At 38.4% G+C, this 27,081-nt stretch overlaps 1 protein-coding gene across 5 annotated transcripts in view; it reads right to left on the bottom strand.

Annotated features, from left to right (window-relative positions):
- Positions 1-5,789: 5,789 nt before the first annotated feature.
- Positions 5,790-27,081, bottom strand: part of MBNL2 (muscleblind like splicing regulator 2) — a 171,332-nt gene continuing 150,040 nt past the window's right edge. For all 5 annotated transcript variants that reach the window (XM_025364029.1, XM_025364026.1, XM_025364027.1 and 2 more), the window contains one exon: positions 5,790-8,587. In XM_025364029.1, the coding sequence (XP_025219814.1) occupies positions 8,460-8,587 (128 nt within the window). In that variant the 3' untranslated portion in view covers positions 5,790-8,459. The remainder of the gene's footprint in view (positions 8,588-27,081) is intronic.

Below are 27,081 nucleotides of genomic sequence, written 5' to 3'. Positions count from 1 at the left end.
AGCTTCCAGCCTCACAAAGCCTGGATCCATCTCTGATGGAAATGATGCCATGATCTGATTTCTATTTTATGAATGTGCTGGCTGCCATATAGAGAGCAGATCAAGAAAGAGCAAGAGTAAAATCAGAGACATATGATGTCTTTGTATCCAATGACAATTCTTTTGAATTGTTACTAACAAGGAACACCAAAATGGTCCAGTGTTGTCACTGGTCTTCGTTCATTGCTTTGCAGAGTCAACAGAGTATCTGAAGGGAGATTAGTCCTGAGTACCACAGCACCACTTCTCAGATTTTAAGGTGCATGTGTGTCCCTTGGGAGTAGGTCTGGGGTGCAGCCTTGGATTCTGCATTTCTAGCAAGTCTTCAGGTAGTCCTGTGGCTGGCTCAAGGACCACATTTGGAGTAATAAGGTAGCAAAACACTAGGGATCTAGAGGCAGACTGGCTGTGTTTGAATCTTCACTTCACTACAAACTTGTTGACTTGTTAAGTCATCTAAACTTTCAGTCCTCAGTTTTCTTATCTATAAATAGGGACGCTCATAATAGAATCAACCATTCAAGTTATTGTAAAGATTAAATGAGACACTTCATGTTAAGAGGTTATCACAATATAAGGGTACAAAAAATGCTAGGTATATTTTTCCTTGCTACAGACAGCCCACTTGGCCTTTTGGGACAAGCTTGACTACAACGTCTTATGAAGGGTTTCTGAAGTTTCTAATGTCTGTTGAAAGAAAGAAAGGGCCTACCCCTGCAACACAGGCTAAGTAAAATTAGTCTGGTCAATGCAAACTTACAAACAATGAAATATATTTGCAAATCAAAATTACCAAGTACAATAAATGTTGAGTTCAGTCAGAAATGTGCTAGGTGTTCATAAATCACAGATTGTTGTATCCAGAATGGAAGTTAGAAGATCTTGCATTCCAAATGCTTTGTTCTGCAGACAAAACAGAAACAAGCAAACGAACACAAGGCTCTCCCTGAGGGATTATGGCTTTGGTCATGATATTCCCTGTGGTCATGTCTCCTAACTAAAAAGCAACAGAAACCGTGATCAAAGTATTTTATTACTACTTTGCGATCTATAGAAAGCAATCTTTATTCAACCCCCCTTATTATTGCTATGGGATAAATTGTGTCCTTCTAAAAACACACGTTTAAGTCCTAACCCCATACCTGGGAATGTGGCTTTTTTTGGAAATAGGGTCTTTGCAGATGTAATTGAGCTAAGATGAAGACATTAGGGTGGGCTCTAATCTAATATGACCAGTGTGTTCATAAGATGATGGGAAGGTAGAGACAGACAAGGGGAAGGCCATGTAATGACAGAGACAGAGTGGAGCCATGCAGCTGCAAACCGTAAAATGCCAAGGACTGACAGCCACCAGCAGAAACTAGAAGAGTCAAAAAAGGATTCTACTGGAATCTCAGGAGGAACATGGCCCTGCTGACACATTGATTTCCAACTTCCAGCCTCCAGAGTTGTAAGAGAATACATTTATATTGTTTTTGTTGTTGTTGTTGTTGTTGCTGCTAGGCTGGAGTGCAGTGGCTCAGTCTCAGCTCACTGCAACCTCTACCTCCTGGGTTCAAGTGATTCTCCTTCCTCAGCCTCCAGAGTAGTTGGGATTACAGCTGCATACCACCATGCCCAGCTAATTTTTGTATTTTTAGTAGAGACAGGGTTTCACCAAGCTGGTCTCGAACTCCTGACCTCAGGTGATCCGCCCACCTCGGTCCCCCAAAAGGCTGGGATTACTGGTGTGAGCCACCGCACCCAGCCTAAAATTTCTATTAAGTCACCCTTTTTGTGGTCTGTTGTGGGAGCCCTAGGAAACCGATACAATCCTCTTCCTCCTTTCTCTATTTTTAACAGTTTCTGTTGTGCCGCATGATAAGCTTCTTGAGGGCAGAGCATTGGCCTTTGGCCATGTTCACATCCCTTTAATGACTCAGCAGGGCTTAGACGGTGCTCAGTGAACAGTTGTTGAATTGAAGTAATTATAGGTTTCCACAAAAATAATCTGGCTCATTATTTGTTATTAGGAATTTTCTATAATTTGCCCATCAGTTTTTGGCATTAATTGTCATTGGGGAAATAGAAGAGGCGCCTCTTAGTTGCCAAGAGATGTTTGGACAGAAAAAGGATATAAATACTTACAGGGAAACACAAGAGCTCATTTTAATATTATTTTAAGAATAATAATTGATATTCACTGAAATCTTGCTAAGTGTCAGGTCCCGCTCTATCTGATTAGCATATATTATCTCACTTAAACCTCATTATGTCCCAGCAAGGTACATTCGATTGTGAGACTCAGCTTATTGGTGAAAACACCTTGATGCTTACGAGGTGTTAAAAAGTACAGTTGAGAGTTAAACTTGGGCGGCGTGACCAGCAACTTAGTACTTAACCAGCTCTTAAACTACTGTGGAATGCAGACACTGATCTTTCCATTCTGTAGCTCTGAAAAACATTCGACTTTGTGTTTATGAATGCTAATGCGTTTAGACTGCTCTCTATATAAAAATATGTGTGTGAGAGTGTTGAAAATATATTTATTCTGTAGTATGTTTGTTACTTCTGTATATATCTGATCAATTTGCTCAGACATATTTAGAACTTAAGAGGCAGCTTTTCTAAGCTGTCACGCTGCTTTGAATACATTTCTCTCCCTCTGTAAAGCCACACATTTTACATTTAAATGCATGGGTTTCCATCTCTAGACTGCAGAGCTTATTCAGGGATCCCAGGAAAGAGACCTCCCTGCAACAGGAGCACTTTGCTGCGATTTGGTTTGTGGACTTTTGTAGGATGACCTTTTGTTGGAAGGAAATGTTCTCTAGCAAAAGAAAAGTTAGACTGTTCTGATTTAGATCATTTTAGTTTACACACAAGGGCAAATATAAATCTCTGCCTTCATTTATATAAACAAAGTATTGGAAAAACCCACAGAAAAGTTATGAGAGAAAGGGCTCAACAATAGTAACATTTAATTTCTCAGCCTCTCTAGAGGCAATTGGATTTTAGGGGTTCACATTCATATGTGGCCTTTATGCAGAAATTTATTCTCTCTGGCTGTTTTCCCCAGACTTTCAAGTTATATCTTTTCATGTTATATCTTTTCACATGCTAGCTGCATCATGACTTAATGCCACATTATTATTAGGAAAAATTCAATGACCGTCATTATATATTTTATTTCAGGAGAACCATATAGAAGCTTGATAAACAAACAAGCAAACAAACAAAAGACTCTGGGTAACACTAGAGTAATGGTACAATATAACATTTCTTCTATTCCCTCTGGTCTTAATAAAGAACTGGGCCATATCCTAAATCTAGCAGAGTACTTTGTAGCCCATAGTTTCAAGATATTTCATAAATCATATTCTTGGGATAGGGAAGAATATCTTTATCTTAAGTAACCAAGTAAAAGATTCTTATAACTTCACCTTAAACCTGGATAAATGCTTCACTCTGAATTTTTTAATGAAATTTTGACCTGAAAGCTGCCACAGATCAAGCTCATTTTAACTTGGCTGTAGAGTTGGGACAAGCCAGGGCTTGCTCTGTGTGATCTTGAGAGTTAATTTTTATGAGTCTTGATTTTTTTCATCTACATTATGGGTATAATAGATTCTTTGTAACCCTAAGGATTATGTAAAATATGTGTGAACAAAACCAGTGACTCTCTGTTTATGCCTTATTTCATGTAAACAACTATATGGGTTTTCACCAGATTTGATGGGCTACCTGAAATGGTTTCATTATAATTTAGGCCTAGTAGCATTTATACAGTTTACATGGTGGGTGCCACAGGGACACCTCAAATGGGTGGACATTTTTCAAAGTAGCTGACAGTGGAGGAAACTGAAGTCACAAGCCAGTTGGTCAAACCTTTGACAGGTACTGGGCAGAGGTTTTCAGCTGAGCTGGGCAGCTAGTCACCCTAAGGGCAGACACTAGAAGTGTTGGTCTAGAAGTAAGATGCTTCTCACAGCAGAATCTCTATGTACCTTGAAGAGGAATCTCTGTAGCAGTCAGAATTCACTTATTGGTTGTTAGTAATTCTCTCCAACACAGGGTGGGCTTGTTAGAAACATATATAGAATATTTAGCATGAACTTGGCACGTAAGTAGCTCCCTGGTGAACATTCTCAATTCTACCCTTTCCCATCCTTGCCATCTATCTTCCCAACTAAGAGCACAGAGGGAATCATTACTATGTTTCACTCTGTGTGAATCATGCTTATTCACAGTGACTCAGTCATTTCTATGGAGATAAATTAGTCCAGCAACAATTGCCCAATATGTCAGAGACACCCTAGGATATTTTGGAGGTGGGGAGAAGGGGTGGGGGTTGCCCCTGCAGAAATCATTCTGCAGGGAACCAGTACCATCTTTTTATAAATATCAGAACATTGAACTTTATTTTGATTTTCCTAGCTGCCCCTAAAATCTGTGGCATTGCAATAGAACTTTAATAATAAAGAATGCATTTCTCATTTGAAACATCGTTTTAAATTTGGAGAGCCCAAAACTGAAATGACACTTTTCTTTTGTCAGATAATTATGAGATAATCGGTATTTTATACCCAAATATTTTCTATGCTGAAGAGATAGTTTTTTTTTTTTTTATCCTGAGAGGTTTAAGTTTTGTTTTTGATTTTGATGTAGGACCATGAATAGGCAATCTACTGATAGAACTTATACTTCATGAAACCAGGTGTACAGTTTTAGATTTTTCACTTAAAATAATAACTTGCTCTCTGAAGTTGACATCTTGAACTTACTATTAACAGAATGATTTTTGTAGGGAGTGATTGATGAGATAGATTTTCTTTGGCATTACAGTACAAAAATCACTCATCCAAATATACAGCCATATTTGCAAATATCCACAGAGGTGTTAAAAGTATTTTTACCCTTGGAAATCCTGATGGGATAGTTAAAAAATACAAGCAGCTTTATTTGTATCTGCTGAATGTATGTGTTTTCTATGCTATATCATAACCACTCAGGAGGCCTAAAGCTTTAAATCTGCCATGGAGAAAAACTCATGTTTCTGCCTTGGCCCACAGAGGAGGCAATTTCTGCCAATCTCAGTATGACAAGGAATGTTCCCACCCAAAAGGCTAATAGCACCTTCCTTGACAAAAATGGTGGGTCTCAAAAGGCTGAAGAAGGAGTTTCTGCCACTCCTTCTGCCCACACACCACCTCTTAGGAGGAGGCTGGTTACTGACAGAATAGCAGGGACCCTCATCACCCTCTTTGTTGAATTCCTGTTCTATTCTTGAGCCACCTGGCCAGGACCTCTGCATAGAACAGAACTCACCATTCTGTCTCTTTCTGCAGCCTCAGGTCTGAGTCATGTTATGCCATCAAGCTCTTACAGAAGCCTGTATTACAGCTTAATGGGCCCTTTTTAAAATCTATTCATGAAACTGACATTTTGTTGCCCATGTAGTTACTGATGCCATTGATCCCATATCTTTTCATTATCAGAGATGTGAAGACGACGGCTGAGTGGTGGGATTTATTTTTACTTCTAATTTTAAAGAATACTAAACAAACTTCTCAAATTACCATTTTTAATTGTTTTTCTTGCTGTGAACAAGCCAAAGCCAAAGCCAAAAGCAAAAACTACCAATCTCCCGTTCGAAGACCAGAGTTTGGTCTTCTTTGAAGTTAACAAACACTATATGTGTGAAGGTGAAAACCATTTTGTTTGGCGAATTATCAATCTGTCTCAACACAAAAAGAAGGAAGACTATACAATCCTTTTAAATGCTTCTTTTATTTCATTGGTTGTACATTGGGTGAGTGAACTGAATATTACAACCAAAACATAGTATTGATACAAATTAGACTTCTGTTTACACTGTAAGGTAATGAATGAAGGAATTCTTTAAGTGTTACAGAAAGATTTAGTAGAAATGTTACCAGTGGTATGGCTGAAAGAATATTTCGGTGAAGTGCTGTTATATCCTGAAAACCAAGAGTGAAATGTAGTTCCCATACAAGTGGAGAGTTAGTCTCTTAACTACAGTATTTGTTGAATTGATATCTTCATGTCTTGGATATTGGTGATTTTTGTTTTTTAATTAAACAAAGCATTTAAGATTTATTCATCATAGTCAGACTTCTGAATATAAACAAACTTTTGGCAAATAATATTTATACAGAAAAATAGTTTTAGATCCTCTCAAATCCCAGAATTATTCTATAAAATTACATTATAAATAAATAAAAAGCAAAATCTGTTGTACATATATTTGTACATCTATGCATTTGCCTTGCCTCCTCCTTATTGTAAATGGCATATTTATGACTCTTTGCATATTGTAATCACAATTCTGGAAAATGGATATCATAGTAAAAAATACAGTCTTCTATATTTGCTTGGGGATACAGGTGATGTTTTTGATGCTCCATTATTAAAGGGCTGAAAATAGTTGTGTGCTAATAATTTTAAAAATCAAAATCATGAAACAAAAGAAAAAAAGAAAGACAATGTTACAATTAATCTACAAAAATATTTCAGTGATTCCCATAATTTACCTTTTAGTAATGTATACTATGTTTTCATTGAGTTTAAATGAATTAACAGAGAAAGAAAACAGAAAAAAGAAAACAAGTTTGAACGTTTTAGGCAAGTTGTAGCGTAACTACATTGTTATAGTTGAGAAAATTACAAATATCAATAATACATAAAGATGAAACTACCAAAGTAATACAAGTTAGATACAATACTTTTCCACAAATTAAAACAAATGCAACGATACAAGCACTATGTAAGATTACACTTAGCATGTGACTTTCTTTTAGATAGGGTTATCAGATCTACGATACAAGATAAATAGATAGTAATTCGACTTTGACCAACATGAATTAAAATGCAGATTTCTTTTTTTTCCTCAAACAAATAATGATATGGTTGGTGCATCTAGTTTTCAGAACAGGTGATGATCCCAAATTTAAAATATTTTACATTCAATCTCAAAAGTCAAAATACTTCAATCACTAATATGTTCACAAAGAAAATGGATGTTTGAAACAATTACACATAATATTCATTTATAACAGCTGTTTTGTTTTTTAAACAATAATTTAAAAACTATGTAGGTACTGTATAGGCTATGTGCAACATATAAAATGTGAAATATGAAATATTTGGTACGATAGTGCTTAAAATAAACTTTAAAACAAACTTTCTGAACAAAATTTAATTGTATCGCTATTACCTTGAAGATCAACCAAGTATTTAAAAAAGTAAACAACATTAAAATATGTTTCATCCATATATAGTATATATATGTATGTGTATATATAATATGTATGTACTTGTATTAAAGTTTTTTATACTTTTGAGACATAAAATATGCTTTAAGGTGAAAGAATTAAAAGAACTATTTTTTCCATGCTGTAGTCAGTTACAACCCTTTAATCCAACTTTTGAAATGCAAAACAGTAATGGATTTTTTTTAAAAAGTGAAACTATCTACTTTTTGTTTACATAGTAATTTAGATTAAAGTCACAGTCAAATTTGCAGTGACTAAACTCAAACTTACTTAAATTAGAATATTATACAGATCTCCTCACCTACAGCTTCCTTGTTTGACTAGGTTTTTAGTTAAGAAGAGTTATTCTGTAACAGGCAACCGGATGGTGAGTTTGAAAGACTAATCTCTTAGATTAGACTGTTGGCATGGGCCTCTCATTCTTGTCAAGCTGGATGAAGTCTGGCAAAATCTAGGCACTTCTACAAAGTCTCTCTTATAAAACAACTTTAAAAATATACTTGTAAAATAATACCTTCAAGACTTTGTTTGGTGGGGTATGAAGCTCATACCGTGCAAAGTTTCTTTTTCAATCTATTTAATGTTAATCTAGAATCACATGATTCAATGCGGCATCTCCAGGCAAACCAAACACCACACTTTGATGTGTCCCCAGTACTTGTGCTTGAATTTCCATTCAAATTTTAGACCTGCAGGACAGGTATTGGTTTTACTTCACCTCTCGTCTTTGCTGCAGCATTTATATTGTCAAGAAGTGAAACATACCCTTTGATCCAGTGGGTAAATGGCATGACAGTAATTACAGCTACAATCGAACCTGCCCTTGGAATATGTTTCTTTTTTAACTAATGCTAATTGTTTATTGCTAAATTTGAAATATTCTGAATCGAAATGAGTAAAGTGGCTGGACTTTCTGCATCAGCTATAGTTATGGAGATAAGACAATATTCCTAGGACAGAAACTATGTTTAGAAACCCTTTAAAAGTAAACTTTATCCTTTATGTCTTTAAACATCACAGCTGGTCTCAGGTAGTTAACTATCTTAGGTTGGAATATACTAAGCATACCATATTTAATACTCATATATGAGATAGCAGCACTAGCTTCTTAGAGTTGTGGTCTGTCCAGAAGAACTACATCTTTATTTAGCATGCAGTTTGTGGCAATTCTATTGAGGAGGAAACAGGATAGTATGTACAGTAACAATGTTTAGTTATTCTCAATGCAGATTCTTGGCATTCCATTCCGTTTCTGCTGATTATTTCAGAATTATCTGTTAAAGAGAAAGACAAGCATGATTTAGGCATCCTTCTGGGAGGAAAAATAATGAGTTTAAGTTTTACTCTTCAAAAATAGACATTTGAAAATCAGAGTTTTCTTCAATCTCTCATTATTTTGATGCAATTATAATTTTGCACAATACCCGCCCTTCATGCTGAAAAACTTTACACTTAACCACTTCTGCTATGTGGCCACTATAAAGAATGATGATTCAAATGCACAGTACTTTCTGGAAAACTGTGGCAGCAAATAGAGAGGCATGCATGTTTAGACCACAATTTCTTTAAAAAATTTTTGCTTTACAGCTCTTTATTATACATTCCCATTATTGTCCAATTAATATTTGCTATGGTGATCAGAAAGTCTAATCAGAGAATCTTGTTTGTACTGAAAAGTCACTTGTAAGGCTTAAATAGAAATATTTCAAAATATAATAAATCAGATATTATTTATCTATTAACTTGCATTTGTAATTCAAAAATGTATTCCTATCAAAAATAATTTTGTTCCCAACACATAACAACAACCAGTTTCAAATTCAAGGCATATTTAAATGTCACATATCAAAGAGTAAAAGGGATAACAGTCTAATAAAGCAGTTAAAAAGTTCTTAATACATCCAAAAGCACAGCTAAAGCACAGCTAAAGGTAAACTATTAAATGCAAGCTGTGGTCCCTTGAGTCTGATCTCTAAGTTCATTTCCAGCTCCATACCTTTGCAAAGGAGAGGGAATTTGGCCCATGTGGTCCAGTCCATTAAATGTCAAGGTTAAAAGTCAAGTTTTTAACACACTCTGACGAAACTGTTTCATCTTTTCTAATGCTTTGACCAAATTTTGTGTAATTAATAAGCAAAGCATTTGTTCATTAAACAAGAGTCTGTTTAGGAAATAACTGGTAAAATTTGTTTATAATGAGAGTTAGCTAATACTTCTACACACTAGGATTCAATTCCCAGCAAAAGCCTTATTTTCCCAAGCATAGTGTATTATCCCGTTATGTTTTCTCCACGTGGGTATTTTTTCCCTTTAAGTGAGTGCTCCTGTATTTTATATGCAACAATTTTAGTACATGCAAATAGTTCCTCCTGTGAAGTAAACATGAGTATTCTTTATTTTATTGAAACAGACAGATGTGTATAGGATTCATAAAAATAGAGAAAGAACTCATTTATCTTAAATATTTAGAGTAAATGGAAACTTAAAACTTCAGATAAGATCATTCTTTGTTTCTTAAATATTCCTAGGAATCTAAAATTAACTGGGAAAAATAGACATGAATAAAAAATAAGATGATTTCATATGTAAACACAGTATCTAATATTTGAATACTATTATCTTTGAATATTATCATTGCCAATAGGTAATATTCAAATTTTCTAGATTTAGATATTTGATTATCAAATAGAAATTTTTTGATTTCATCCCTTAGTTTCAAGCCTATCTGTAAGTTTTCCAAATAAGAATGCACTCTAGGACATCAAATAATGTGATTTTTCTTTTTCTTTTACTTTAGAAAAAATCTTTCTAAAATAACTCCGGGAAAAAAATTGCAGTTTCTTTATTTCTTTTCTGTTTTCTTTTCTTTTTGTTTTTTCTTTTCTTTTTTTTTTTTTTTTTTTTTTTTTTTTTTTGAGACAAGGTCTCCCTCTGTTGCCCAGTTTGGAATGCAGTGGTGTAATCAAAGCTCACTGAAGCCTTGAATTCCTGGCCTCAAGCGATCCTCCCACTTCAGCCTCCTGAGTAGCTGGGACTACAACCACACACCACCATGCCTGCTTAATTTTCATTTTTATTTTTGTAGAGATGGGGTCTTGTTGTATTGCCCTGGCTTGCCTCAAACTCCTAGGCTCAAGAAATCCTCCCACCTCAGACTCCCAAAGTGCTGGATTATAGGTGTGAGCCACTGTGCCCAGCCAATTTCTTAAATTGATGTATAATAATATGTATTTTAGAATGCATTTGGATTCTTGCTTATTCGCTGAAATTAAAATGCTATAAAGAATGAAATTCCTAACCATCTGGAAAAGAAGTATTCTATGAAAAGCACAGCAATGGCATATTAGAATGGGGAAATGTGGGTTATGGAAATTACTTACGGCAAGGCTTTGAACTCGTATTTGATGAGGAGACATAAATGACCACTGAAATTTAATTGGACTGTAAATCAGTCTTGCAGCTAACTAAAGCATCAACTAGTCTCGCCCAGACTGCACTTCCCCTCTGCCCCAGTGTACCCATGAGCTATTATATGAATAAAGACATCAATAAAAACGAGCCCTGGGACTACTAACTCTCAGCTGTGATTGCTGCCTGGCATCTAGGCCAGAAAACTCTGGCCATCCCCAGTCTTTGTCTTTGGCTGTCATGTGGTATAAAAAAATGAATCACATTCCTGGCATCTGTGAACTTCAAGAAGTTCAACAGATTTAATCTTAGAAGGTGGGAAAGCTTTGGCTGTTTTTCCTTATAGGTTCCATTTTTGGGTGGCAGATTTTTTCTTGGAAGTATCTTTGATTATTAAATTTTTTTCCTGAGAAATACAGCTTGCTGATACAGTCTGTATTATCTGTACTCTGGGGTGAAATACACCCTGGAGACATAGAACAGGGATACAGATCAAGAACAGTTATCAACTGAGGGCCTGTCATATCGCTAGCACCCATCTGATAGAATTCTGTTGTGAGGAGGCACAGGACCTTACAGGCCCGAGGGCCCCAGGGTAGTGTGGGACAGATTCAGCTGGAAGACCACCCACAGGACAAGAGGAAAGTGGAGAGCCAAGTGTGTGTGCTTGTGGGGATTGGCAGGCGGGAGAGGAGAAGCTACTTTGAGGGAAAGAGGAACCTTTGTCTAGTTTTTAACGTGGCTTTTCTTTATTCAGATTACATGTTGATTTAGCACTAAACAAACATAATTTAAAATCACATGAATAGATACATTTTGTGTGCTTTCCTGTTACCTCTTTTCAGAGATTTTCTCCCATACCAATTTTATATATATACACACACATATATATACACACATATATACTTTTATATATATATATATATATATATATATATATATATATATATATATATATAAACTTTTTCCATCTTTTTTGTAGTTTTGTGACCAGGAGGATCAAAACCTTCATGGGGTGCCTGAATATTTTCATTATAGGTAAGAAACATACCTTCTTAAAATAACAGGCTTATATATGGCCCTGGCACATGGGCTACACATCTGATGTGGATCAACCTTAATTTTGAACTTGTCCATTTTTAAAAATACTAATTAAAATACAGTTCACCAAAGTGAGCTCAACAGACCCACTGTCCGTCACTTCTTTCCTGACCTGCATTTGGTCAAAGCTGAGGCTGGTGCCCAAAGTTCTGTACTCAACCTCCAAGGCACAGCACCCCATGCTGTCTTGAAAGGGAAGTGGAAAACTCATAGGGTCTGCCAGGGTATGCATAAGTCAGAGAAACAGCCACCACATTGGGTCTCCTGCCAGTATCCTCTCTAAAGCACCTTTATTTTTGTTTGAATTTTAAGATATATCCCCTTGATTTTCAGGAGGCTCTGAGAATTTACAAGCTAGAGTCTTACAAGCTAGGTCAGTATTGTGATCATATTTTGCAGACATGGAAAAGCTGACATGCATCATTTTAACTGGCTTGCACAATGTACAAAGTGCTTGCACAAACCAGCATGAGCTTAGAGATGTCACTTTGCTCACTGGTGAAGGCATCCCCTCCAGGGCATGGGGACGGTCTGAGATAGGGCTAGAGGAAGCAGAGGTTCCAAAGAGCATATCTGTGCCTCATGGTGCCTGCTTCAGAGGGTGCTTAGAAGAACCCTGTGAGCTTGGGAATCAGGGGAAGGTCAGGCCCTGAGGTGGAACCTACAGCAAATGTGCTTGGAGCTTTAGAGGGGAGACAGTGAGACTGTCTGGAGGGGCTAGATGGGTGGAAATTGCTGGGGGACTGTGAGGCTGCTGGGCCTCTCATTCAGGGCATCCACAGGTCAACCACATCCTGCCCCAGGGCTCCTCCAGATGGATGTTGCAAACATGCCTGCTTACAGCGACAGAACACCCTACCCAACCAGAGTGCCACTGCCTCAGCTGCTGAGAAATCTTGGCAAACTATGATGATAGGAAAGAAATCAAAGATATTCAACAAGCTATATTTCTATTTGTCTCCCTGGGAGACTATTGCCTCAGGTAGGTAGTGTTTTATATAACAGAGCACCATGACAGGAGAAGGAAGTTAAAATTATTAAATAAGATTCTAGCTAATCTAGTATGGTAAATCAAAATTCTGAACTGCAAGCATTATTTTCAATTCCTTCTTCCACTAAAAGGAGAACAGACAAAAATCAGAATAGCTGATGCCCACAAAATCTGTGATTCTATTTTTAAGACAAAGATATACTTGATCTCAAATCATGAGTACTTTTCTAAATCTTTAGTGGTCCCTCTGGTTAGAACAAGAGTATCTCCAAAGCAAAAATATCAGCTGGCTACAATACAGTCTGCTTATCAGTAAGGAAAGGAAATCACAATAAGTGAATTAAACTGTCTCCCCTAGGTGGTTGGATTTAAGAATCTGATGATTCTGCTCAATATACATTCTCAAGTTACCCCAATGTGAATCCAGTACCTGATTAGTTTCATATTTATTTGTTGAAGACAAAGCATGAATGGCTTCAAAGACATCAAATGGGTTATTTTTCTATCAAATATGTTATGAGCAGCCATTTAATAATTACAATGTCCTCAGTGAATTGCCTGCCATTGACTCACAGTGCAGTGGTAGCCAAGCTTACTAAAAAGTGGACCAGATTAGGTCCTGTCTAATACTAAGCCTCCTGGGGCCAGGCAGGAAAGGTACGTAAGTGAATAGGCCAGGTCGAGGGTGTGGCAGCAGCTACTCTGCCCCAGCCAAATGCTACCTGCAGAAACATGGACTCCATATTACTTGACCTTTAGATTTTCCAAGAGAAGCTGGAAATTCAGCAATGAATTCACATCACAGAAAACAACCCTGTGTGGATCATATATATCTTTGGGCTAAATTCAGCTAAGAGCTGCTGGTTTGTGTACTCATCAGCTTTACTTTCTTGAAGGCAATATCCACTATATCCAATAAGTCTGGATCACTTCCTGAGCTGGCATAAGCCAAGGCTACAGGCAACATCATGGCAGGCAGCAGTGGTAAGAGTGAGACCAGAAGAGCAGGTGTATAGGAGAGTTAGTCCTGCAACTTTCAGACATTTGGCTTTTGCCCAAAGAAAGAGAGTACGTGACCAACAAGGCACCCTCTACCTAAAAAGAAAATATCAACCCTCCCTTGACTGAGTCATCAGTTATGAAACATGCATGTTTTCTTGTCTCTTCCATGTGATGATGGATTTAGGCTGAGCCATCCATACCTCTCACTCATGGTGTGCGCTCAAAAAAGAGCTGAACAGGGTGAGAAACACATTTGGTTCAAACTAAAATAGTCTCTGCAGAGACTGAAACACTGAACTTGAACTCATCAGCACCATGAACTTAACAGCTGAACTAACCAATCCTCATGCAGAAGGGTGCAAGAGAAAACAAATCAACGTAGAATGTCCTCAGTGCTTCAGAGGTACCATGTATTAACACATTCTGAGTTTTCTCCCTCGAGGTTGATCTCCAGGAGCTGTACGTATGCATAACTTTGGAAACTGTGGGCTTCTAGATGACTTCCAGAAATGTTTATACTTCTTACATAAAAGTGCTCATTTCAAAGATTCAAGGATGTCAGATGAGTTATTTTTTTAAATGATAGCTCAATATTAAATTTGGTAAGAACTCTTCCTGCTCTGCTTAATTGATAGGAAAACATTCCAGTGAAAATGTCAAGAATTTCTATGTATGCAAATCATCAAGCAATTAGAAAAGAGAAATAATGGATGTTTTGGTTCAGTCTTCCTGTGAATAGCCATTAGGACTGTCTTTGTAATGTTGAGTTTGGATGGCATAGATAAAAAATACCTTGTAACATATCTGTGCAGCCTTGCTAAACTACTAAGGAATCTCAATGCGTCTTGATGTCACTAACATGGAATCTCAAGTGGGTACTTCCAAGCAGGGCTGGTGCACTAACTGGGTCCACAGCCAAACCAAGCCCTTTAAGGACAGGGGGACTGTCTCATTCATCTTTGTAGCCCCAGTGTCTAGGACAGGGCTGGGAATTTATTAATTGGTGGTTGCATGGATGGCTGAATAAATTGAAATCATTGAGGACACGGTGCCACAATGCTGGTATCAACAGAAGACCACTAACTAGACCATTCAGGGGAGAAACAGGAATAGGGCAGAAAAAGAACCCTTTGGACAAGATGTGTCATCTGTGTGCCCTTTTAGGGTAGTTAAGGACTCAGAAATATCTAAGAGAAATAAACACCACTCCCCATTCTCCCATTCTCCCTACTCCCCATTATAGATAAAGGGGAAAATATTCCAGGCTGGGGGCAGAATCACTCACAGAGAAAAGAAATATGACAGATAAAAATCCACCTAAAGAAACCTTCTAGACTTGGTAGGTTTCTTAGAAATCTTTTGCCATGGTTACAAGGCCTTGTTTCCCCCAGAAGGCAGTTAAAGGTATTAATAATATTTCACTGCCTCTTTAAACAAAATTTATTATTAACTTAAAAATAGGCAATTAGGTGGCATTTCCTAAAAATAGGGCTAAGCTAAGGAGGCTCGCATGTTGCTCACCCTCCCAGTCTCTGTGTTTCTTCATCTACAGTTTTCTTCTGATTCCATCCAGGTTCCTTCTTGCCACTCTCTATTGGCATTGCTTTCTCCTTCACTCTCTGCACCATTTAATATTCCCTCCACCTTTTCCCCACTGCCCCACACCTCCTCTCCATGGCAGCCACGACTGTCTGAAATGCCCTGATCTTGCCTGAGAGGCGACACTTGTGAGATCTTTCAGTTGAAGCAAACTGCACAGAGGCAAAGGGACAGGTGTACATTTTTGACTCCAATATAATTCAGTACTTAATCACAGTATGGATTACTGAAGTCAAAAGCAAGTGTCTTTAGTCTCTTGGTGAATATATGGTATCAGATTTAAAAAGTAATTAAAGCAATTATAATTATACATGTTAATAAATGTACACTTTCAAGAACTTTCTTTGGCCTACTTCATGACTATAAAATTTTAAATATAGGCCTGGTGCGGTGGCTCATGTTCGTAATCCCAGCACTTTGGGAGGCCTAGGTGGGCAGATCACTGAGGTCAGGAGTTCGAGACCAGCCTGGCCAACATGGTGAAATCCCGTCTCTACTAAAAATGCAAAAATTTGTTCGGTGTGGTGGTGCACACTTGTAATCCCAGCTACTTGGGAGGTTGAGGCAGGAGAATCACTTGAACCTGGGAGGTGGAGGTTGCAGTGAGCCGAGATTTCACCACCACACTCCAGCCTGGGCAACAGGACGAGACTCCCTCTCGAAAAAAATAAAATAAAATAATAATTATAGAAAAAGCTCAGAGATAATTAGTAGAATATGTAAAGATACTTAAAAATAGTCTGATTCATTATTCTGGGGGAATATTGTTTGGAGGGCAGGCAGTGTCATGCCATATTTGACTTATTTTCAAAATGTAGTTTTATTTGCACATAAAAGGCATATGCTGAGGTCCTGGGGGAAAAATTCTCAAATATGACAATCAGCTTTACTCTGGAGAAGAGCACACCGAGGTTGGAATGTCCCTAATATTTCATAGCACCTTCCAGAGGAGTTTTGCCAGAATTATTGTTTTGTCCTCTGCTGTTCAGTAGAAAGTTTATATTCAAAGCTCTAATGCCCCTAGTTTCAATGATACTTTTTGTGGATGACTCATTTCTGTCCAATATTTTCCACTTGATTATATTTGAACAAAATATTTTTAGATATACTAAAGAAAAATTGTCACTTAAAACTATTAATAATTCAGGTTTTACATGAAAAGCAATAACACTGTCCTCGCTGAAGATTACTGACCAGGGTTCACATTGACAGAGTATCTGGATAAAATTCATAAACGGAAGTGCTCAACTTTGAATAAGATTCTGCTATTTGTATGAGTCCATGTCACATGTGGAAACATCTCGGTTCTTATGAGTATTGCAGTTAGGCTTTGATTATAATCCCCTCCCTGACTCCAGACAGTCTCCTTCAATCCCAGTTCCCCTGGGGGAATTCTGAGAATCATTTCTGTGGCTCTCAGGCTGAGATGGGAATCTAGTCCTCAGACCATCTAAAAACCCATATGTTATCCAAGAGTGAACACTTTTCTTCTCCTCTAGGATATAAATGAGGAGGAAGGTAAAGAGGCATGAGAAGGAGACTTTCCTTTCCGCTGGTGTTCTAGAAGTGTTTTAAACAAAGACATATTCAAGAGCACTGTGTATTTATTCAGAAGGAGGGGAGTGATGAGACTGTGTTTCCTCAGCAGGTGCCAGAAAAGCTAAAATCAAAACAAAACCCTAGATTGGAAGGGCTGCATGATAGCCAGGAAAAAAAAGTGAAACCCTGTCTCTACAAAAAATACAAAAAAATTAGCCGGGCATGGCCCACGTGAGGCTGAGGCAGGAGAACCACTTGAACCCAGGAGGCGGAGGTTACAGTAAGCCAAGATCGCACCATTGCACTCCAGCCTGGGTGGGAGAGTGAGACCCCCATCTCAAAAAAAAAAAGTAGTTGGCAGATGAAACCATGACATCGAGAGAAATGAGGAAGAAGGTGGCGTGAATGGGTCTGGTGGCTACCCAGAAGCAGGCCCCAGATTTTATCTTCCTAGTCTTTACCCAACATTCGTGATTCCACACCATACTTCCCATTCCTACTCCACAGGCCTTCCCCGGATGACATTCCAGTCGTGGAACTCACCAGGGGTTAAGGCTCCTCCACAGCTCCAGTAGGTGGAGGAGGTGAAGGAATTTTCTATTTTCTGTTGCACGGCCATCTGGGGGTTTGGGTTAGCTGCACGCTTATGATATCTTTCTTGAATCCCAAAGATATAGCAACATCACAGACATGGGTGGCACTTGGCCTGGGCCATGCTTTAGCACTGTATTACTTATAAACAATGCCACAAGCTAAATAAAATGACTGTAGGCCAGCCCGGAGATCTAACCAACAAGTCCATGGCTGTCTCTGTACAAAAACTGAGTTCCAAACCAAATGACAAAGGAAATTTTGAATAAATATGCTTAAAATTAGGGACTATATGTGTACGAAAGCAGGATAAATTCCTCTACTAAATCAAGAAAAAATATGTAATATGTGGACCACACTAAGAAAATATTTGAAAGTGTTTAAAATATTTACAGTAAGATGTGTAGTAAGTGAGGCTGTCTGAGATTAAATAGGCTGCTTCATTGAAGATGACCCCTGGACATAAAGTAGAATCTAAGAAAACATTTTTATACCTTTAAAAATCAGCACTGTATTCACTACTGTATTTTCAAGGTAGGTCTTAATATTATGTAACATAATAGGTAATATATGTAATATACAGACAATGTGTTACATAATATTAATATAATATGTAACATAATATTAAGACCTAACTTGTATACATTGAAAATATTTTCCTAATGTATCTACTTTTGCTCATGATTATTTTTTATATATCTTGAATATTTTAAAGAACAGGAACTGGCAACTCAGGAGTGAAAAATAAAAATTTAATAAACACAAAAGTTAAAAAATTAAAGCAACAAGGGAATTCCAAAAATAAATTCATTTATGCAGCAACAGAAAAGAAATTTCAAAAGGATTCATATATGATACAGGTTTTTTTCAAAATGAGGTTTTGCTCCCAGTAATAACTTGAAGATTCAGGTCAAGAAAAATCACAGAAACAAGATCTTGTTGGATTTAGCATAAAATGCCCAATCCTGCTCAATGCCCTGCTTTTGTATCCATTACCATTATGTTGGACTTAGAATCCTGGGCACATTTTGGCCACAGTACCCATTTTAACAGTGGAGTAGAATGTGTAATTTAGCCTGCTAAGAATTGGCTTTTAAGGCATCAAAGGGAGAAAAGCAACCAAATGCTAAAATGCAGTAAAGGGAACAGTAAGATTAATATAATGTACGGGACATGGACGTGTGTCTTTATGTATTGTCATCATCTTACACATTCTCAAACTGGTGGGATGATGCTGCCATATAACAAACTTTCCAGCAAAAAACTAGTTTTTTTTTTTCTTTTTAGTTCTTTGCCTGTGTGTGTGTATCAGAGAGAGGGACAGAGAAAGAGAGGGATGATGAGGAAGAGAGAGAGAGAGAGAGGTTAACAAAAACCACTCAATTGTGTGTAAAATCTAGGTGCAAAGGAAAAATCAAAAAGAGTACTGGAGGGGGATTTCAGGAGGCTTGTCTGTGCCACCAGTCAGATTTGTGCCCTTTCGAGCCTTAGTTTCTCACTTGGCTTGTATCACACTGGCACCTCTGCAGTGCAGTGAGTAGTTTAGCCAGTTCACCATCTGTCATCCCCAATAAGCCCTCAGGAAGTGCCAAAATAGCCAATCGATGGCAAAATGGAAACCAAAGGAGGAAAATGTTTAAAGAAGGAGGAGAGCTCCCATATTCTCTTCTATTTCTTTATTACTAACCATCCCCCATTAAAGCTCGGTGGTGAGGCCCATTCTTTCAGCATCACCATTTACTTTCTGATATGACCCTTCTCATATGATAAGGACTCTGACTGTAATTACTTGTACATTTGTGTATCGCCTGTCCCCCTCACCATGTAAGACCCACGAGAGCAGGAACTGCTGTTTTCATTGCTGTATTCCCACAATTCTGAACTGTACATGGCTCAAGGTGGGTGGTTTTTTTTTTTTTTTTTTTTTTTTTTGCCAGAGTCTTGCTCTTTTGCCCAGGCTGGAGTGTAATGGTGCAATCTCGGCTCACTGCAACCTCCGCCTCCCAGGTCCAAGCAATTCTCCTCCCTCAGCCTCTCAAGTAGCTGGGATTACAGGTGCCCACCACCACACCTGGATAATTTTTATATTTTTAGTAGAGATGGGGTTTCACCATGTTGGCCAGGCTGGTCTCGAATTCCTGATCTCACATGATCCACCCACCTCAGCCTCCCAAAGTGCTGGAATTACAGGCATGAGCCATCATGCCCAGTTCAAGGTGGGTTCTTAGCGTACATTTGTTGAGAGAAGATATAAAGCTATGTTGCCACAGACATGGTTTCATTTAGAAAGAAGACACCTTTGCACTCCATTCCTTGCCTTATGAAAACAGAATTCTTAAAGGGAAACGTGGCAACTGTAAAGAATTTTTAATGCAAAAAGAACCATTTTATACTATAAGATTTTATTAAATGAAAACCTAGGTCCAATCAGACATTATCCTTGTCAATCCTTAATCCTTTCTTTGTAGAAATGACCACTCAGATATTTTGTCTATTTTTTAAAATTGTGGTAAAATAGACATAGCATAAAACTCACAATTTTCACCATTTTCAAGCATACAGTTCAGTGGCATTAACTCCATTCACCTGGTTGTGCCACCATCACCACCCTCCATCTCCAGAACGTCTCCTCATTCCAAACGGAACCTGCCCCCCGTTAGAGAATAACTCCACATCCTCCTTTCCTGCCAATCCTGAATCCCTTCCTCCTTCCATTCCTTCTTTCCTGCCCTCCCACCCTTTCTGTTTTCCTTCCCATTTGGGGCTTCACAGTGAGACCCCTGGCTCTTCCTGCTTGTATACCTGAATCATCATTAAGATCCCCATTTGGGTTCTCATTTACCTCTGTGGTTTCACTACAACTAAATTAAACTTATACTTGGTTCCCTTTGCAGTCACTCCTGCAGGCTGCCTAAAATATTCATCCTCAACTAGTATTGTTCCCTTTACCTGAGATCAATTTGAAAGTCAGGTTCTGTGGGGATGGTGAAGAAAAATAGTGTCTTTGTTTTAAAATTATTATTGTTAAAAATTAAAAAGTAAGTTTCAATTGAGAGGACTCCTTTTGATAGACTCTTTTCAGACAGAAGTTGTGTGCCAGTTTTCCCACCGTGGGAAGAGTGAATGGTGCCTTTTCACCCCTCAAATTTGGATTCTCTTGCTATTCTCGCCAAGCAGCAATATTTTCACACCATTTCTGATATTGAGCTTGGACTTTAAAAAGTTTTTGCTTCTACTAAACTTTCGGCTCAACTAGTCAAAACTTTTCAAAGCAATAAACTCAGTAGTTCAGAGTTTTTAAGGGGAGTTGTATGAAGAGGTTCATCCCAAGCCTACACTGACCATAGACTCCAATCTAATTCAAACATGGTAGGTTCACAAGAGAACAGGATTTGCAGGCAGGCAAGCCTGAGGTCTACATGTATCTGTCATTTCCTACCTGCTTGAATCTTAAGCAAATTATTCTCCAAGATGTGCTCACATATGGATATGATACTCACAATGGATAAGAAACGTCACAGAGTTATGCCGAGTAGTAAAAGAAATAACGTATATACACATCTGACATGTAATAGTGGGTTTTGCTAAATGTTGGTTCTGTTTCCTTAGCCTATTATTTTAGGATTCATAATCCTAAATAATTTCTTTTCAGTTTCTATTTAAATAGACATTCAAATAATACCATGGGTAACTTAAATATTATATGATCTGTATGGCACCCCATATGTTGGAAATAAACTTGGTTTTGATGAGATTAAGATTCTTAAAAATGAGCACTTCATTCCATTTTTGTATATGTATCTCCTGAACTGTCACTGATGACAAAGTATAAACTGAATTTCTCTGATTTTTCCTTAAAGCATTGACTGTCAATTCATGTTAATCATTTTTCAAACTGAAATATTTTATTACAAAAGCATCAACAACCACCAGCTCATGATAATCAGCGTCCACTGCAGTAGGAAGTTGATGTCCCATGAAGGGCAGGATTGCCCATTCTTTAAAGTTAAACTTGGTTCAAACCCAGCTTCTAGGCTTAACAGATATGTTACCATAGATAAGTCACTAGACATCTTTTATTCTTAGTATTACTAATTTCTAGAGTGGGAATTAAAAATTTTTTCTAACTTACAGGGTTGGTGTGAGGATCAGATAATGTATTTAACAAGTGCTTGGTGGTAGTAAGCATATAATAAATGCCACTGTTATTATATAGTAACATTTCAATTATTTTCAAGTAATGTTTCAATTAAGTAATATTATACAGTAATATTTCAATTATTTCCATTTCCTGGTATAAGCCACAAAATATGAATATGTTGATAAGGCATAGTGTTTATTAATAATTCTTAGATCAGTGTGCTTAGAGTAAATGACTCTCTACGGACACCTCTGTGCATCCAGTCTTGTCTGATAAACATCTGTCTTTCAAGCTCCAAGCCTTCACCTCTCCCCACATAGGTTCCACATAAGCAGTGGAAAGATGGAGGGGACTTTCTAGTTTATGTTAAACCAATCAACCAACTGATCAAAAACTCCAACCCAACAACTCTTAAATACCTTTGTCCAAGGCAAAGGAACACAATGGAATTTTTCTTCTCATTCTTTACACACTTCTTAGCTTTCCCCATTTTAACTTTTTCCCCTGTGCAAAGCCATTCTTAATGTTACAAGGTTTGAGAAAAGCAAAGAAAAGGATATGAACAATAGGAATCGGTTTAAGCAATTCCTTTTGTCCTAGATCCTCTGAACTAAAGTGGTTCTCTGGACCTTTTGCATATTTTAGTATAACCATGACAAATATTGAAAGAATGATTAATGGAACAGTTATGAAATTATTACTAGGAAAACATACTTGGAGTAAAGGAGGGAATTAGGTTTAACTTCAAGTATCTTTTTGATTCCTCAAAAACCGTTCTAAATTGTAGGGAGGAAGCAAAGTTATTTTATTTAACAAAGTTAGAATAAATGTACAGCCTGCTTATTCAAGCTGAACAAAAGTTTGATGGCGGGGAAAGAGGACTGAGCATGCTGTTAGGAGACTGAGTTTAATCCTAATCCCTTATTGTAACCTTGACTAAGGTCAGTTAACCACTCTAGGTCCTTTTCCTCATTGGAAATATGAAATATTAGGAGCTTCGGGAAAGCTCTAAGTCTGGCTTTACCACTTATTGTTATAGTATGATCTTGAGCAAGTTCTTTAGCTTCTCTAAACTGGAGTTTCCTCATCACTAGAGAGGGGATCATAATAGTCCTTCATAGGACATGTTGGGTTTCAATGACATAATTCATACAAAAGGCTTAGCCCAGTGTCTGGCACGTGGTAGGTTCTTTGTGAGGGTAGCTGAGTTATGTTTTCGCTGCCTGTATGCTCTGGAGCAGTTCAAGGTGCCTTACATGATCCTTTAAAGCACTTTCTCAGGAAGGCAGTGTGGTGAAAGGGAGACAACATTGTTCTAGGCAGGACTCGGTGATCAGGTCCTGGGCCTGGCTCTCTTGCTATGTGTGTGAATTGGGTAAGCTACTTTGCCCATCTGGGCTCCTATTCCAATTTATAATGTAATTCGCATCATATTTTTTCTTTTTTATGTTTTGTAGAGGTATGGTATGATGGTGGAAAATCTGCTCTTATGACTTACTGCCTTTCATATCTGTGATGTAATTGATGCTGGTCTCAAGCCAGACCTATAATGCCTGATGCACCTGTGATTAGGGGAAAATGGGCAACATTCTGCAACGATCACCTTAAAGATGCTGCTTCCAGAAATGCATTGCAGCAAGCAGTAAAGATTATAGGAAATTTATTGACATATGCTCTGAGATCTTTGAATACTCCAGAGCAAGGGGAGCAATGATAGGAATAATATAATTTGATCATCGAAAGTAAAACAAAGAGACCAAAAGCTCTAATATTTTGTATTTAATGCTAAAGCATGATGAATTCTAACTGCTAGATTAGCTATAGTTTGTCATAAACTGGTGTCAGAAAATACCAGTCAACAAATGTGTCCTTTATAGTACAAATCAAAATGAAGGGGCATAAATGAGAACCATCCTTTTTATGGTCAATGGGAGAGAGGTCTCATAGGAGCGTTATGTGACAGAGAGGAGAAAGGCACTGAAATCCACAGACACCACAGAAGTCAGAGAACAGCCTCTGGGTGAGCAAAGGCAAGCCAGGGATCACGGAGCCTCTCTGAATTTCCCTACTTCTGAATGATTCACCCTTATCCCCTCAAATGTTCTCTTTTCTCTCTATCCCAATTTCATCACTTTGTCGATAAAGCAGCTTTCTCACCGGTTAGCTTGACTCGGGCTGGCTGTCCCTGCACACCTCTACCCACTCACTTGGAGTTGATTTGAGTTTCCAAGCCTCTCATGGAACCTGTCCTGTCCTGTTCTCATCTTGAGCTTTAAGGCTCTCCATAACCTGACCTCCTTCTGATCCACTCAGCTGCACTTTCTAGGACTGCCCCGCCACATCCTCCTCCTCACGCTCCCTGGTGTCTCCCACTCACCCCATTCACTGGCTCACATGAGCCACAATGTCCCCTCTTCTTTAGATCTGATGCAATCATAGCTGTTCTATCTGCTTCTATCATGAGATAAAGTCTGAGATGGATTCTGAAGTTCCTTTCTAAACCACATATGCTATCGAGGAAGAATGTTAAACAAGGGGAAAAGCATTGACCTCAAGGTCAGGCAGCTGTGAGGCCAAAGGCAGGCTCTGCTACCTACTGGAGCTGTGATCAAACATGTGATGTCTTCGCATGTAAAAGAGGGAAATAGAGTCCTGGTGGGTTTAATGTGATAGTATGTGGAAAGCAGATGGCCGGTGCATGGGTAAGCATGGGTTCCCTTTTCTCTTTACCCTACCTCATCTCTACTTCTTCAATTTCCAGCTGGTCATGGTGTCAGGAATAACCTCACCTGTCCCTTCTCTGTCTCATTCCTACACACCCCTCAGACCTCTGACACTTCAGGGATGAGGCCGTGCCATGGCACTTACTTTCCAGGCAGCAACATTTGCCTGCTGGACTTTATGTTTTATGATATTCTCTGCTTGTTTCAGATCTGTTTGACTAGGCAGTGAGTTCCTAAGTATGGTTAGCATTTCCCCAACCTGGTGGCCTCTGGAATGGTCAGCAGACCCAGCCCAGTCTGACCTTGGGAGTTACTGCCTCCAGCAGTGTCACCCCAGAGGAATGTCAGAAGGGGCTGAGAGGCCAGAGCAAGTGCCAGTGTATCTTTGACATGTGGTAGCATCTTATGTGTTTGGAGCCTCAGTCTCGGGTTTGTCCGTCCTCCACATCCACCTGCACAGAGAAGCTGTCACCTTCCCCAAATGTGCAGGCAGACGTGTGAGAAGGCAGGCAGCAGGGGCACAGCTTGGGTGGATAACGGCCCATGAGGAGGAATTCCATTCCGTTCACAGCAACTCTTATAAAGAAGAAAACCCTGCCCGTCCTTCATCCCTTGAAAATGGACCCGAATTCCTTCATTGCAGCTAGTCTCTCTTTCCTTACAAATCTAGAGCTGGAAATAAACACCGATATAGGATGAACTATATATTCATGTTGCTCCAATGAGAAAACCTAAAATTGGAGAAATGGAGCATGATTTTACTACCATCAACAAAAGCCAAAATAAGACTGGGAATATGACTAAAAAAGACCCCCCTCCAGTTCCATCAAAATGCAAAGGAGGTCGGGCACGGCGGCTCACGTCTATAATCCCAGTACTTTGGGAGGCAGGTGGATCATGAGGTCAGGAGTTCGAGACCAGCCTGGCCAATATAGTAAACCCCATCTCTACTAAAAATACAAAAATTAGCTGTGTGTGGTGGCAGGCGCCTATAATCCCAGCTACTTGGGAGGCTGAGGCATGAGAATCATTTGAACCCAGGAGGCGGAGGTTGCAGTGAGCCAAGATTGAACCATTGCACTTCAACATAGGTGACAGGGCAAGGCTCCATCTCAAAAAAAAAAAAAAAAAAAGCAAAAGAGGATGGGATTTGAGGTGTCATGCGAAGGACTGTCCACAGGCAGGAATGTGCTGCATAAGGACTCTTGACATTTTCTCTTCAGCTGCACAGAATTGGAGCTGATATGATGTCTCTATGTGCTATATACAAAACAATTCTACCCAAGTTTCTCACCAAGAGGTGTAAATTATTCATGAAAAATGAAAATGTACTAGATTACAACACTTACATAACTGAGCCTTTTCTTAGAGAATCTGCAAATGCATTTATTAATTAAACTTCAGGGTAGGCCTGCAAAGCAGCTGCTGCCGAGGCAGGAACATAAAAAGTCTATTGTCTACTTATTTTCTAATTTCTTGAAGAGAAAAATTAATGTACATCTATGTTGTTCTCATAGATCCAAGACCACCCAAGATAGACAAAGTACCCCCCAACCCCTTCCCAGCCTTAATTTTTTTTTTTTTTTTTTTTTTTTAGCATACTAAGCAAGTCTGGATTCTGCTATCTTTAGCCATGCGCACAGTGGAATTCAGCCTCAGACTGCCAAGGAGCTTTAACAAATAGCGTTCACTGAATGCAAATGCTGCAATTTTTATAGTTTTATTTTTTTACGCAAAGAAATTGAGGAGGTTTCAATCTCAATCCTTCAGTCTCAATCCTTCTATCTCTCTCTACTCTCTCTCTCCTGCCTTCTCTACAAAATATTTGATATGGCAATTCTGCCTCATCTGAAGTAACCATATCCATTCTCCAACCTGAATCCCCCCCTCTACAGTTAGAATATAAGCAAACAGTTAGAGGTGGCTAAAGGACTTAGGCAGTATAAGGTAGAGAGAGAAGTCTCGGCCCAGATTACTGTTTACAAGGGCTGGATTCTGACAGTTGCTGTCTCTGCTTTTTTGGAGAACAACATACGTGGGGCCCAGCTGCTTTCTGTAATCTGTTCCCAGGAACAAGCAAACTCCGAGAAAGGAGTGTTTCACAGTTTGATCAGCCATACATACAGGCCGGCCACTTTACTGTGTATTTCAGGAGAGAGAGAGGACAGGAGCCTACTCCTCCCACACTGGGGCCTTGCTGAACCAAGATTTTTCTTGTGAAACAAAATGCAGGCCCCAAAATGGGTCAAGTGGTGAATAGTGGGGAATGTTTAATGCCTCCTACATTTGTCTGAATATAGTCCAGACAGATGGCATTGAATAATAGATGTTTTATAAAACTCTGAGATGAGAGATGAAATAAAACACAATCTTACCTTTCTAGACTTCTTGGTTAGTACAGGTGGACTTACATATCCAAGAATCCATATACAAATAACTTTAAAGTTATGTTCATGTTTATAGGTCAGAAACAAGCTTTTCTCTTCCCTCTTCAATACTTTATAGCAGGCCAGATAAAACATAATATATGTCTGGTTACGTATAATTATTTTATCTTTCTGATAAGATATTGAAATTGATTATCATATATAATAAAACTATACCAGGTAAGTCTAGAAAATGAGATTTTCTAATTTATCAAATATAAATAGAGGGCTATATGTATATGACATA

Source organism: Theropithecus gelada, chromosome 17, assembly GCF_003255815.1.
Source record: "Theropithecus gelada isolate Dixy chromosome 17, Tgel_1.0, whole genome shotgun sequence".
Taxonomy (NCBI): Eukaryota; Metazoa; Chordata; class Mammalia; order Primates; family Cercopithecidae; genus Theropithecus; species Theropithecus gelada.
The sequence above is the reverse complement of the archived record's forward strand: the minus strand, read 5'-3'. Positions and strand labels throughout refer to the sequence as shown.